Source organism: Solanum pennellii, chromosome 3 (assembly GCF_001406875.1).
Source record: "Solanum pennellii chromosome 3, SPENNV200".
Taxonomy (NCBI): domain Eukaryota; kingdom Viridiplantae; phylum Streptophyta; class Magnoliopsida; order Solanales; family Solanaceae; genus Solanum; species Solanum pennellii.
In genome coordinates, this window is record NC_028639.1 from 28,813,206 (window position 1) to 28,827,207 (window position 14,002).

Consider the following 14,002-nt stretch of genomic DNA (forward strand, 5'->3'; position numbering starts at 1 on the left):
TATCCGTATTCATGATTTTCATACATTATGCCATACTTAGTACATTTGGTTGTACTAAGGCATGCTTTTATCCATATCTATAGTTGTTGGTAGGTGAGGTTCATTTGGGAAAGAAGACTTTGACCGTAGCATCGTTCAAGAGAACTCGAAGTATGTCCTCATTTGATTCGAGAGAATAGACGTCTTTTATTTTTTCTATTAGAAGTATTGTAATAGACTAAGTATTTCTGTATTAGTATTGTATATGGGCCGTGCCCCAAAAGTATTCTCATGTCTTATATTTGATGAGATTGAGACTTAGTATTTCCTACGATTTTATATGAAAGAATTTTTAAAGACTATGATATGTTTTGTATAAAGTTTTAATTCCGCACTACTTTTCATTATGCTTATGTGATGAATGATATGTAAGGTCTTGTACAACGCCTCAAAGAGGTCAAGTACACTTATTGCAATCCGAGATTGCTCCTAACTTCTAGGGTGTGGTTTCGGGACGTGACACTATTGGTATTGAATTGGATGGTTTAGCTGTGGATTTAAGAGGTGAGATTGAATGGGAAGTATTATGTCCGAATTCCCTTTAATTTATGTTAATTAGACATCAATTATGTTGTAATTTGTATGGTCCCCTTATGGTTGCGGTGCTATGTGAATTGATGTGGCCTTGTCGGCGTTACTTTATGCAAAATGATGATCATGGCCTTGTCGGCACTACTTGAATAATTATGATGATTTGTGTAGTTATTTTATGTGAAGTATGAGTACATCTATCTATATGTGAAGTAATGTGAAGGTATTTTTTCTCTCTATGTCTGTTAGGAAATCATGTAGACTAAGACTATGTGCTTATATGTGTAGTCTTCAGTGTTGATGCATGGTTGTTCCTACTTGACTATATAAGTCTATGATGGTTATTGATGATGATATGATAGTGTATTGGATGACGTAAATATGAAAATGGTTATTCCTAAGTGGCTTAAAGAATGACATGTAATATGTATTAAAGTGAAGTATGTTGCGTCTTGTCTTGGTTGACTTGTGTCCCTTACTTGATGCATGTATGAATGTGAATATGAGATGTCTTGACTTAGGATGCTAAATTGTCTTAGTCTTGTATGTATGAATGACATGTGACCTTGAATGATGTTATGAGGTTCTTTATGTGAAACCTTGAACTAGCGGTAAGGTTATAAATATTGAAGTCGAAAGTCGTAATGGTATCCTTCAAGTAATGGAATAATAGACTTAAAGTTGATTGGCTTGAATGGAATGACATCAAACCTTAAGAAAGTCATGATGAGCTTCTTGTCGCCATTGGATGTTAGCCCTAAGACGACCTCTTTGTTAGGGTAGATGTGATTGGGCTATGAACTTCATGTGGAACCTCTTTATATGAACCTTTAATATAAATTACTCAATGAGAACAAAGGATAGCACCGACTGAGCATGGTAAGAGAAGTAGTTTTAGTTAAAGGATTAGACTAGAATACAAAGCATGCCCTTCATATTCCTTAACCATGTTCCTACATGGGATGTGTCCAAGTTCTATCATTGGAAAGTAGAACACCCTCATCTGATTAGGTTAGAACTCTTGATTCCATGGTTTTCTACAATGGGTTATGTCGATTATTGCCTATTCTCATCATGTGTGATACCTACTAGCATTAGAGAAGTTCTATGAAGTTTAGGTAGTGGTATAGGACGCTATCTAGACTTTGCACAATAGGCTTTGAAGGTGTTAGTTGGAGTCCATAGGTCTTTTTCAAGAACATTACTTGAATGTTCGTATGTGATGAATGAGTCTTAAATGAACTAATGAATGTGATGACTTAAGTTAATAAAGAAAGTATGTTAGTTGAATAAGTACTTGCCTATAGTAGTTAAGGGTTGTCTAGTTTATGTGTGAAGGGGCCATAGGAATGGTAACTTTGTGTCTTACTTAGATAATTCTTAAGAATGACTCAAGCTAGGGAAGACGTTGTTTATGTAGACATGATCCAAACATAGGTTCATAAGGATTACTTAGGTAATCTTGAAGAGGTTAATCATGGACATTATCTTCTTGACTTATTTACATAAGTCTTTTGATAACCTTTGAGGGAAAAATGTCATGTTATATGCACACTAATTTATTAAGTGTGAACGATTGTATATTAGGTAATCTATATGAACTCTTTAGTGTGTGTGTAAGGGATTGTATGGGCAGTCGCTTCACAATTCACTCAATTGAACCTTAGAATCACCTTTGGTAGGAGGATCTCATTTCAAATGTTTGATGTCTTATAAATGTATGTTGATCTCATTATGGGTGGTCTTAAGGATCATTTAGGTGTGCCTAGAGATGGTGTATGGGCAGTCTCTCTTTGTATTACTTAAATGAGTCTTAGGATATATTTTAGTGATGGAATAATATGCTAAAAGGTGTGCAAAGTGAAGCTAGGGAACTTCACTGTAAAAGTGAAGAATTTAACTCTATAGTGAAGAAGTTCATTATACAGTGAAGTGACCTTATTGTAATATATCCAAAAAATGTGACTATTCGCTTAAATGATTTCTTATGTTTTTTTTAAGTTGTTAAATGTTGTTATTATGATTATAGAATAATGTTTTAATCAAAATTCATGAAAAGCATGTGATTTACTAAATGTTCCTTTTTCATGGTTTTTGCATGGCTTCCATACTTAGTGCATCTAATGTGCTAACCCCTTTGTTTCCCTCTTTGACTAAAGTGTAGGGAATTGTAAGTCTTGATATGCCATGGAGGATGGATAGGTTTCTAAGAGTTGAAGATGAAGTATTGGTGCGTCCTCATCGATTCGAGGTTAATATCCACATGTTTTCCTTTACGTTTTAGTCTTAATTATATGTCATGTATGAGATTAGTCCCAAGTGTTGTATACTCTAAAGTTTAGATGGTTCAAAGAAATGTTGTAAAGGCTTAATGTTTTAAATGTAAGTCTTCCGCTTGCATATTGGTTATTAAAGAGTTATTCGTGTGTGAAGAAAGTTTTAAATTCTTGCTCATTTTAATATGGTTATTATGCAATGAATGATACAAGAGTCTCAGATGAGACTTCTTGAAGTCTCATTTGACGTGTGACAACACAAGGATGCTCTATCTTCTAGGGTGTACTTATGGGCCGTGACACTCGTGCTGCTGGCCTGAGACTGATTTAAGTCCCTTGTTTCAACTATCAAATTTTGACACCTTTTAGACCTATACAAGTTTAACCAATACATATAAACAATTAAAAGACCATTTCTTCATCCTTAGGGTTTCAATTTTGTAACACTCCAGAAATTCCATGTCTTACACTAGAGTTTAATATATTAAATAATGTTTAAAATGATGTTTCCGTACCTATATTAATGTAATAAACTTATTTGGAAAAGGTTAGATCCAAAACGACTAAGAAAGACCTTGACGTCCAGAAACTAGCTAATTCGAACTAGTTGACGTCCCTATGTTTTGTGAAGGTTTTGAAGCTTCAAATGAACTCCAAAACTTGTAAAATGACTTTTTATAGGTAGTATGCAGTACAAAGTATCCAAATGTCTGGTAACGACACCCCAAGGACCACCTGAAGGTTCCTTGGGGAGGACTTAAACATGGGTGGGAAGGCTTCCTAACAGCCTGCGAACAGGTAGAATTGAAGGAACAGGTTGCGATGCGCGTTCCTCACGAGGTGTTCTTCCTCATGATTTGAGAGGCAACCTTACGACGCGAGGATGACATTAACCTCATTGCCTCAACTCAAAATTTAATAAAAATGATGGGATTTATCCCCGCGACGCGCAGCTACTTCTCAAAATCGTTAATGTCGTATTTATTTGTAATTTAACTTATTAAAAATACTCATTTAGGTGGAGGGTCTTTTGGGTGATTCCTAGGAAGACTCTATATTATATTTAGGTCAGTCTTATACAACTTTTCACGTCACAAATCAGATCAGACAAGTTTTCTCTTATTCTCTCAAGAACGCTCTCTTTTCCAAACTCCATTGAAGAACAAGAAGTGCTTAAGGAAGAAGACGATGACCTCAAGATTTTCATCAAATTTTTGTGGATTCTTCATCTATAAGGTATGGGTTTTTCACTCTTGGGATTCCTTTCTTTAAGAGTTCCTTTCAAAGATAAGGTTTCAAGAACTTCAAATACTGGGGTTTTTACTCTACGAAATGGATTTTCTTCCTAAACATAGATTTATGATTTTCAATGAAAAGTAAGTATTTTCTGTGGTCTATTCCAAACGATTTGATGAGTATGTTGCTATTCATGTTTGAATTTCTTGTGAAGAATGTTCTTATATACATGATGGTTTCAAGTGGTTGTTTCCACTGCTTGATGACACGTAAACATAGGTATTGGAATTAAGACTAGAAGGAACTCTTAAATGACCCTCTCCCTTATCCTACATTATGCATTGATCGTGTACATGATTTGAAGAGTTGTTCTTGATTATGATATTCAGTATTTCACTATGTTATGATTATGAATGTTGTAAGTTGAACTAGTTCTCGAATAAGGTTCTTGGAAGCAAGTGGTAAGTCTTCTAAAGTTGTGATTACTCTACAATGTTTATGTTAGCCTATAAATCCTGATGATATGTTGTGAAAGTATGTATGATTTTTCTATGTGGATATGTTGGGCTATTAACATGTTATTTGTGAGATCATGATAAGAATACGAAAATTGTAAGTTACTACATTCTCTTGTATGCTTTACACAAGATGACCATGTTATGTTAATCTCACAAACAAAGGGTTAGACTGAAAGGAAATTCTCATCTAATCATAAAGATATCATGATCATGTTTAAGTACCGATGAACTAGATATGAGAGGTGTCCCTTTCCTAGCAGGAAGGTAGGTTCACAATGACTCTCTTGAGATAGAGGCTGCCATGTAATGTGGAACTATGGGTCTCTAATACATCTCCTACTTCTTGAACTATGTTGCCACCATAGGATCTAGCTAGTGGATCCACCTAGAAAGATATGTCAAGTTCGGTTCTACTTTGGCCTGTAGACCACCTTTTTTTGGTGGGGTTTTATGACACCGAATTCCATGTTTAGCTCACATGGTCTATGTTGGTTAAGGCTTCCCTCATGTAAAAATGAAAGACAAGTAAATGAACGTTGACTAGGGTGACTTGAGGAGTCTACTTAGTAGAGGTAGGGGTATGGGACTCTACCTAGACATTGCACAAGTTGACTCTAAGAGAAAATCCTAGGAGATTGTTCTTATGTAATTTGATAACATGAAAGTGTATGATGTTTATGATACATGATGTTACTTTTATATGATATTGGTGTTTATGATGAATATGTTGTCGGGTTATATTGTTAAAAGAAGTGATGACTGCTTATGTTACAATTTATATGAATCAAAGCTTACTCGTGGTCTCCTATCTTATCTACTTGGTTGTGTGGGGTTATGGGGCTTCACATGACCATTGAACCAGTAGGTTGGGGATGGGATCATTGGTAAGTGTTTTGCATTCTATTTTACGTGATCTATTGAATATGAAAATTTAATATGTCTTTGCTTACGCTCATGCTCTATGTTGATGGAATCCTTAACTTGTGTATGCTATACGGTATGTGAATTGAAGACTTTCATATGACTTAGCATTTTTTCTAAAGATATTATAAATGATCCTTTTTCATGCATGTCCTTATGTGTTATGTGTATATGCCCATACTTAGTACAGTTGGTGTACTAACCCCATTACTTTATATTACTACAACTATAGGTTCCGGCCATTGAAGTTTAAGGAGGTCGATTTGAAGAAGCTTGGAAATCTTTCACCAACCCTTGGTAGGTCCTCATGTTCGGGACGATATTATTTATTTTTCCAGATTATGAAGACTTCAGCAAATATTAGGAATATCCTATTTCCATCATGTTTCTTGGATTCTTCTGTATTAAGGCCTATATGGCATATTGACTATTTATTGGCTAAGTCCAGATTTGTACTCTTAGATTGTTTTATATATATGAGAAAAATTTCGTAGAATATCATATGGTTTATGAATGATAAGTATGAAGTCTAAGTATACTTCAAATAGAATCTTCATGTTCAAATTTTCTGCAATTTTTACTGATACATGTTATGACGAATGCTAAGGTCTTGTCTGAGTCCTCTAAGACGACGACGACGCTGATCTCATCTAGGGTATGCGCTCCGGGTGTGACAAGTTTTTTATCAGAGCATATGGTTTAATATCCTTAGGATCAATGTCTTACTAAACCACATTACCTGGTGTTTTGTTCATGGTTGTGAAGCGCGCCACAATTATGGATGAGAGGCTATGTGATGACTAGAAAACTTCTCTGTTCTTGATACTCCTATGTCGTGCCTCTAGAGCTTTGACACTTTGTGTGTCTTTTAGCATATAATTCCTTTCTTGACAGATTATTTCCAAGGGAACAAAGGGAATATAAGGTAGAGGATTTCATCAACCTTCGTCAAGGAGGTATCAGTGTTAAGAAACACTCCTTGAAATTCATTAATCTGTCCAAATATTCTTCCTCTTTGGTTTCTAATTCTAGGGATGACATGAGTCGTTTTGTAACAGGTGTGTCTGAAGGTCTTGAAGAAGAATGTTGTGCAGCCATGCTTCATGACAAATATGGATCTTTATAGGTTGATGGTTCATGCTCAACATGTTGAGGAAAGTCATCTACCGAAGAGAAATAGGGAAGCTAAGAGGGCAAATCATTCGAAAGGTGTTTTTCTAAGAGTAGGCTTGATGTTCAAGACAATCCTAAGTTTAAGAAAAGGTTTTCAAACAAGGTTCCTTTCTAATTTATCAAAGAATCGCAATGATAGAGAATCTAATCCTAAACCTCAAAGGGGGAGAAATGCTGATCCACCAAAAGAGAGACCAACTTGTGGTAAGTGTGATAAGAAACATGTGGGTGAATGTCTTGTTGGGACTAATAGTTGCTATGGTTGTGGCAAGGGTGGTCATATGGTGAAGGATTATCCTAATGTGACAAGCCAAGGCAAGGGGAATGGTCAAGCTAAACCAAGCAATCCAAAATTTGAAGATCCAAAAAGGAACCGGATCTATGCACTCAAGGCTAGGGGTGAACAAGAAAGCTCTCCCAACATTGTGACGGGTATGTTACAAGTTTTCTTTGTTAATGTCTATGCATTGCTTGGCCTAGGTGATACTCTTTCTTTTATTAGACCTAGGGTAGATAGGAAGTTTGATGCACTTCCTGATGTTTTGCTTGAACACTTTTAAGTTTGTACCCCAATGGGTGACTCTGTAGTTCCAAAAGAGTATAGGAAATGTCATATGATGCTGCCCAATAAACTAACTCTTTCTGATCTGGTAGAACTGACATGTTTGATTTTGAAATCATGTTGGGTATGGATTGGATTCATGATTGTTTTTCTTCCATAGATTGTATAACGATGCTCGTGAAATTTAAATTCCCTAATAAACCTATTCTAGAGATGAAAGGGGGAAATTATGCAAAGGGGTCAAATCATTTCTTGTTTGAAAGCTTGTAAGATAATAGGCAAGGGTTGTTTATACCATGTGGTAAAAGTTAAGGAGCTAGAATGTGAAATTCCTTCTATTGAGTCAGTCCCTCTAGTGAGAGAATTCCAGAGGTTTTTCCAAATGACCTTCTAGTAGTTCCTCCCAAACGGGATATTGACTTTTGCATTGATTTATTATCGCATACGAATCCCATTTCAGTTCCTCCATATAGGATGGCTCCTGCTGAATTGAAAGAGTTGAAGCTACAACTCAAGGATTTACTAGACAAGGGTTTTATTCAACCTAGTATTTCTCAATGGGGTGCTCCAGTATTGTTTTTTAAGAAGAAGGATGGGTCCCTTAGAATGTGCATTGATTATCGCCAACTCAATAAGTTCACCATAAAGAACAAGTATCCTCTCCCTAGGATTGATGATTTATTTTATCAACTCCAAGTTGCTAGCTATTTTTCCAAGATTGACTTAAGGTCGGGATTCACCAACTTAGGTTAAGATGTTCCCGAAATAGCTTTTCGAACTAGATATGGTTACTATGAATTCCTAGTTATGTCTTTTGGGTTAATGAATTCCACGGAGGCATTCATGGACCTAATGAATAGAGTTTTCTAAGATTACCTCGACTCGTTTGTGATTGTGTTCATTGATGATATTCTTATATACTCCAAGAATAAGATGAGCATGAGGGTCACTTGAGATTAGCCTTGCAAGTCCTCAAAGAACACCAACTTTATGCCAAATTTAGCAAATGTTAGTTTTGGTTAAGGTCGGTTGCGTTTCTTCGCCATATTATCTCTGGTCAGGGTGTAGAGGTTGATCCGTAGAAGACGGATGCGGTCAGAAATTGGCCTAGACCTTTGACTCCTATAGACATAAGTAGTTTTATTTGTTCTAGCCGGCTACTATAGAAGATTCGTTGATGGATTTTCGTCCATTGCTTCTCCTTTGAAAGCTTTGACCCAAAATAAGGTGAAGTTTGAGTGGTCAGAAGCTTGTAAGAAAGGTTTTCAACAGTTGAAAGATAAGCTTACCTCCGCACCGGTGTTGACCTTACCGCAGGGCAATGAAGGCTTTGTTGTGTATTGTGATGCTTCCCGAGTGGGCTTGGGATGTGTTGTCATGCAACATGGAAAGGTTATTTCTTCTTCTTCAGGAAACTCAAAGTTCATAAGAGGAATTACCCAACCCATGATCTTGGGTTAGCTGCTGTAGTTTTTGGCTTGAAAATATGGAGGCATTATTTATATGGTTATCATGTTGATATGTTTACTGACCATAAAAGTCTTCAATATGTGTTTACACAAAAAGAGTTGAACCTCCGATAGAGAATATGGTTGGAATTGTTGAAGGATTACGACATAAGTGTCCTTTATCACCCTGGCAAAGCCAATGTGGTTGCGGATGCTTTGAGTCGAATGACTATGGGTAGTGTGTCTCATGTGGAGGAAGAGAAGAAAGAACTTTTGAAAGATGTCCATAGGTTGGCTCGCTTAGGTTTGCGGTTAGGAGATTCTCCAAATTGTGGATTCATGGTCCATCATAAGTCCAACTCATCATTAGTGGTGGAGGTGAAATCCAAGCAGCATATTGATCCACTATTGATGCAGTTGAAGGAATCGGTACTTTGTAAGCTCAATGAGTCATTCTCCCAAGAGGGGATGGTTTTCATAGGTACCAAGGGAGATTATGTGCCCGATGTTGGGGATATAAGAAAAGAAATTGTGGAAGAAGCCCATTGTTCTCGCTATTCTATACATCTGGGTGCCACAAAAATGTATCATGACCTTAGAGAGGTCTATTGGTGGGATGGTTTAAAGAGGGACATAGCAGAGTTTGTTGCTAAGAGTCCAAACTGCCAACAAGTTAAAGATGAGCATCGTAAACCAGGTGGGTTAACCCAACTCATGGATGTTCCTACATGGAAATGGGAAGCTATCAATATAGACTTTGTTATTGGGTTGCCTCGAACCCGAAAGCAAAATGATTCTATATGGGTTATTGTGGATAGGTTGACCAAATCTGCGAACTTTATTCCTGTTAAGTCCACTTACACGGCTGAAGAATATGCAAGGATCTAGATTAACGAGATTGTGAGTCTTCAAGGGATTCCTTTGTCCATCATTTCGGATAAAAGTGCCAAATTCACTTCTCATTTTTGGAAGGCTTTTCAAAAGGGTTTATGTACTGAAGTGAAACTTAGTACTGCTTTTCATCCTCAGACAGATGGTCAAGCGGAACGTACCATTCAAACCCTTGAGGACATTTTAAGATCCTGTGTAATTGATTTCAAGGGAAGTTGGGATGATCACTTACCGTTGATTGAGTTCTCTTACAACAATAGCTATCATTCGATCATCTCCATGGCACCTTTTGAAGATATTTATGTTAGAAGGTGTATATCTCCAGTTGGATGGTTTGATGTTGGTAAGTCCTCACTCCGTGGCCCAGAGATTATCTATGAAGCTATAGAGAAGGTTCGAATCGTAAGGGATAGACTGAAGACAGCCTATAGTCTGCAAAAGTCTTATGCCAACAATCGAAGAAGAGATCTTGAGTGTGAAATAGGTTATCATGTCTACTTGAAGATTTCACCTATAAAAGGGTTGATGAGATTTGTTAGAAAGGAGAAGTTAAGTCCCCGGTATGTTGGTCCTTATGAGATTTTACAACGAATTGGGAAGGTTGACTATGAGTTGAAACTACCTAATGAACTAGCTTCGGTTCATCCGGTTTTTCATGTTTGTATGCTGAAGAAATGCATAGGCGACCCGGTATCCATTCTGCCTATAGATGGTTTAGGAGTGGATGAGAACCTCTCCTATGAAGATGTTTCGATTGACATCCTAGATCGCCATGTCAAGAAGTATAGAAACAAGGAGGTTGCCTCTTTAAAAGTTCAATAGAGGAACCATCTTGTTGAGGGTGCAACATGGGAGGCTGAAGCCGACAGGAAGTCCTGCTACCCTCATCTATTTACTCCTTAAGGTTAGACATTCATCTTAATTATGAAAGTAATGCATGATTATGAAATCGACTTGTTTCCTAAATAGGTGCATGTTTGGTAAAGGTCGTACAAACAAGAGTTTTAATAAAATGTGTTCATACTCTATTCTTGCACTTATATGAAATATGTATGCATATGTTTTCTAGAGATTTTGTTGTTTTGTTGTTTCCATCTTGATAAGAACGATTTTCATGGTAACTCTTTGACGCATTTTAGCTTATAAAAACGTTGAGATGGAAGTTCCTCACTATGTGTTATGAAATATGTAGCTCTTATATGTTTGTGTAACATGCATTGAGTGCTAGGTGTAATATTATGGTACGCGTTGTAAGAAGTTGTGATATACTCCTATGAGTTTTGACTCGTTATGATTTTATGTAGTTGATTGGTTGTGCTCCTAGTATTGAGTCTACTCCTACCCTCCAAAAGATTTTAATGTCATTCGAGAACGAATGTTCCTAAGGATGGGTTAATGTAACACTCAGAAAAGCCATGACTTAGAGTAGAGATTAATATATTAAATAATGTATAAAATGATGTTTACAGACCTATACTTATTTAATAAACTCATTTAGAAAAGGTTAGAGCCAAAATGACAAAGAAAGACCTTGACGTCCGGAAACTAGCTAATTCGAACTAGTTGACGTCCCTATGTTTGGTGAAGGTTTTGAAGTTTAAAATGAAGTCCAAAACTTGTAAAGTGACCTTGTATATGTATTATGTAGTACAAAGGGTCCAAACGTCTAGTAACGAAACCCCAAGGACCACCTGAAGGGTCCTTGGGGAGGACCCAAAAATGGGTGGGCAGGCTGCCTGGCAGCCTGCGAACAGGCAGAATTGAGAGTTAACCTCGCGATGCGAGGCTGACACGCACCTCACTGCCTCAACTCGAAGTTCAATAAAAATAACGGATTTAGCCCCGCGACGTGCAACTACTTCCCAGAATCGTTAAAGTCATATTTTTGGTAATTTAAGTTATTAAAAAGACCAATTTAAGTGGAGGGTCTTTTGGGTAATTCATAGGAAGACTATATATTTATTTTAGGTCAGTTATAGACAAATTTTACACGTCCCAAATCAGATCAAACAAGTTTTCTCTCATTCTCTCAAGAACGCTCTCTTTTCCAAATTCTATTGAAGAACAAGAAGAGCTTAAGGAAGAAGATGATGACGTCAAGATTTTCTTCCAATTTTCGTGGATTCCTCATCTATAAGGTATGGGTTTTTAACTCTTGGGATTCCTTTCCCCAAGAGGTCCTTTCAAAGATAAGTTTTTCACTAACTTCAAATGCTAGGATTTTTACTCTACGAAAAGGATTTTCTTCCTAACCCTAGATTTATGATTTTCAATGAAAAGTAAGTGTTTTCTATGGTCTATTCCATACAATTTGATGAGTATGTTGTTATTTATGTTTGAATTTTGTGTGAAGAATGTTCTTATCTACACGATGGTTTCATATGATTGTTTTCACTGCTTGATGACACGTAAATGTAGGGGTTGGAATTAAGACTATAGGGGACATTTTACCCAAGTTTTAACAAGCACAAGCATAAAAAATTTTCCCTAATTCAAGACCAGCATTCTAAGTTTCGTTTCCAACAGAATATGAACGAGGATTCATCAAGCAAATGGAATCAAAATACCTGAAGTTCGTAATGTAGTGAATGGGGGAGTGATTTTTTGCAACAACCTACATGCCCGACTTGAACATTGACCGGAGAAAGAAATAGAAATCAAGTAGACTCTTTGAAGAAGAGGGTTTGGGAATTTGGGAGAATTGGGAGTTTTGATGGAATATCATTAATTTTGAACGGGAAAATATGGTGTTTTGATGAAAAAGGAAGGAAATAAAGGAAGGGAAACAGTTGGGAAAAAAATTTGAATAGATTTTGGAGTCTTATGAACGGTTTTTCTTTGAATAATATCGGCCGGGTCGGGTGAGGTCACTGGAGCTATTGGACTGACGAAACCCCGTCAAGGGTTTGCGGGTCAGTCGATGGATCATCGACTGGACCGTCAATTGCAACAACACTTAGAAAAAATTTCAAGTCAAACCTAGGATTTACAAACACCATCAACGGTCTCTCGATTGAACGATGGACCGTTGAAGGGGTCCGTATATCTGGGCACCAAACTATTATCTGCAGAATTTTGGTTTTGGTCCCTGCACAATGAACACCCATTAAGATTTTCTTTTTATGTTTTTCTCTAAACTTTTGAGACACATACCCTAAACTAATCTCTAGACAATACTAATAAAAAACATATAAAGCGTGAGGATGAGTAAAACAAAACGAAACAAGAAAATGCAACTACTCCTACAAAGAAAAGAAAAACCTGTTGTTGGTTAGAGGATCCACCTTCGGATGTCTCCCAAGAAGCACTTGATTTAACGTCGCAACACGATGCCAGATCCTTGATTACTCAGACATCATCAAGGTAATATGCCTCAATCACTTCATGGACATTCTCCGCATGCCCTAGGTAGATCATGATCCTTTGCCCGTTGATCATGAACTTTGCACCTTCCTTATTCTCTAACTCAACCGCTCCATGTGAAAACACATTAGTGAGAAGGAATGGTCCCGTCCACTTGGACTTGAGTTTTCCCGGAAATAAGCATAGCCTAGAGTTGAATAGAAACACCAAGTCCCCAGCCACAAATCCTCGCTTTTAAATCTTTTGGTCTTGGTACTTCTTTATCTTATCTTTGTAGATGGCTGAACTTTCATACGCTTTTAGGCGAAACTCATCTAGCCAGTTAACCCATTAAGTCTCTGTTCCACTGCTTCATTCCAATCCATCTTCAATTTCTTCATTGCCCACATGGCTCTGTGCTCTAACTCGACTGTCAAATGACAAGCCTTACCACATACAAGTTTCTACGAAGACATACCTATGGGGTTATTGTATGCAGTTCGGTAAGCCCAAAGAGCATCATCAAGCCTCCTTGACCAATCCGTTCTATTAGCATTCACCGGTTTATACATAATTTACTTGATTTCTCGATTTTACATCTTTACTTGCCCTCTCGTCTGGGGAAGATAAGGAGTGGCCACATGATGGCGAACCCCATATTTCTCCAATAGACCTTTGAGCAACTTTTTGCAAAAGTGAGATCTACCATCACTAATAATGGCCCTACGTGTGCCAAATCTGGAAAAGATGTTCTTTTTCAAAAATACAGTGCCACTATTCCCTTCATTATTAGAAAGCGCTATAGCTTCCACCCACTTTGACACGTAATCCACCACCAAAAGAATATATATCATCACATGAGAACTCACAAACTGCCCCATAAAATCAATGCCCGAAGCATCAAATAACTCAATCACCAGAATAGGATCTAGAGGGAGCTCTTGCCTCTTCAAAATTCCTACATCTCTTTGGCACCTATCACATAACTTGGTGAACTCGTGCGCATCTTGGTGAATGGTTAGCCAATAGTAACCACAATGCAAAATCTAATGGGAAGTTTGGATA

The 14,002-nt window shown here is 37.2% G+C and overlaps 1 protein-coding gene across 1 annotated transcript; it reads left to right on the plus strand.

The window, feature by feature from the left end:
* Nucleotides 1-9,874: 9,874 nt before the first annotated feature.
* LOC107013295 lies at nt 9,875-10,417 on the plus strand. Its single transcript, XM_015213241.1, has one exon. The coding sequence runs from the start codon at nt 9,875-9,877 to the stop codon at nt 10,415-10,417; it is 543 nt and encodes a 180-aa protein (XP_015068727.1).
* The last annotated feature ends 3,585 nt before the right edge of the window (nt 10,418-14,002 follow it).

What these genes read in the sequence shown, in the direction of transcription:
- LOC107013295 (XM_015213241.1), top strand. Translation starts at nt 9,875, where the DNA reads ATGGCACCTTTTGAAGATATTTATGTTAGAAGGTGTATATCTCCAGTT.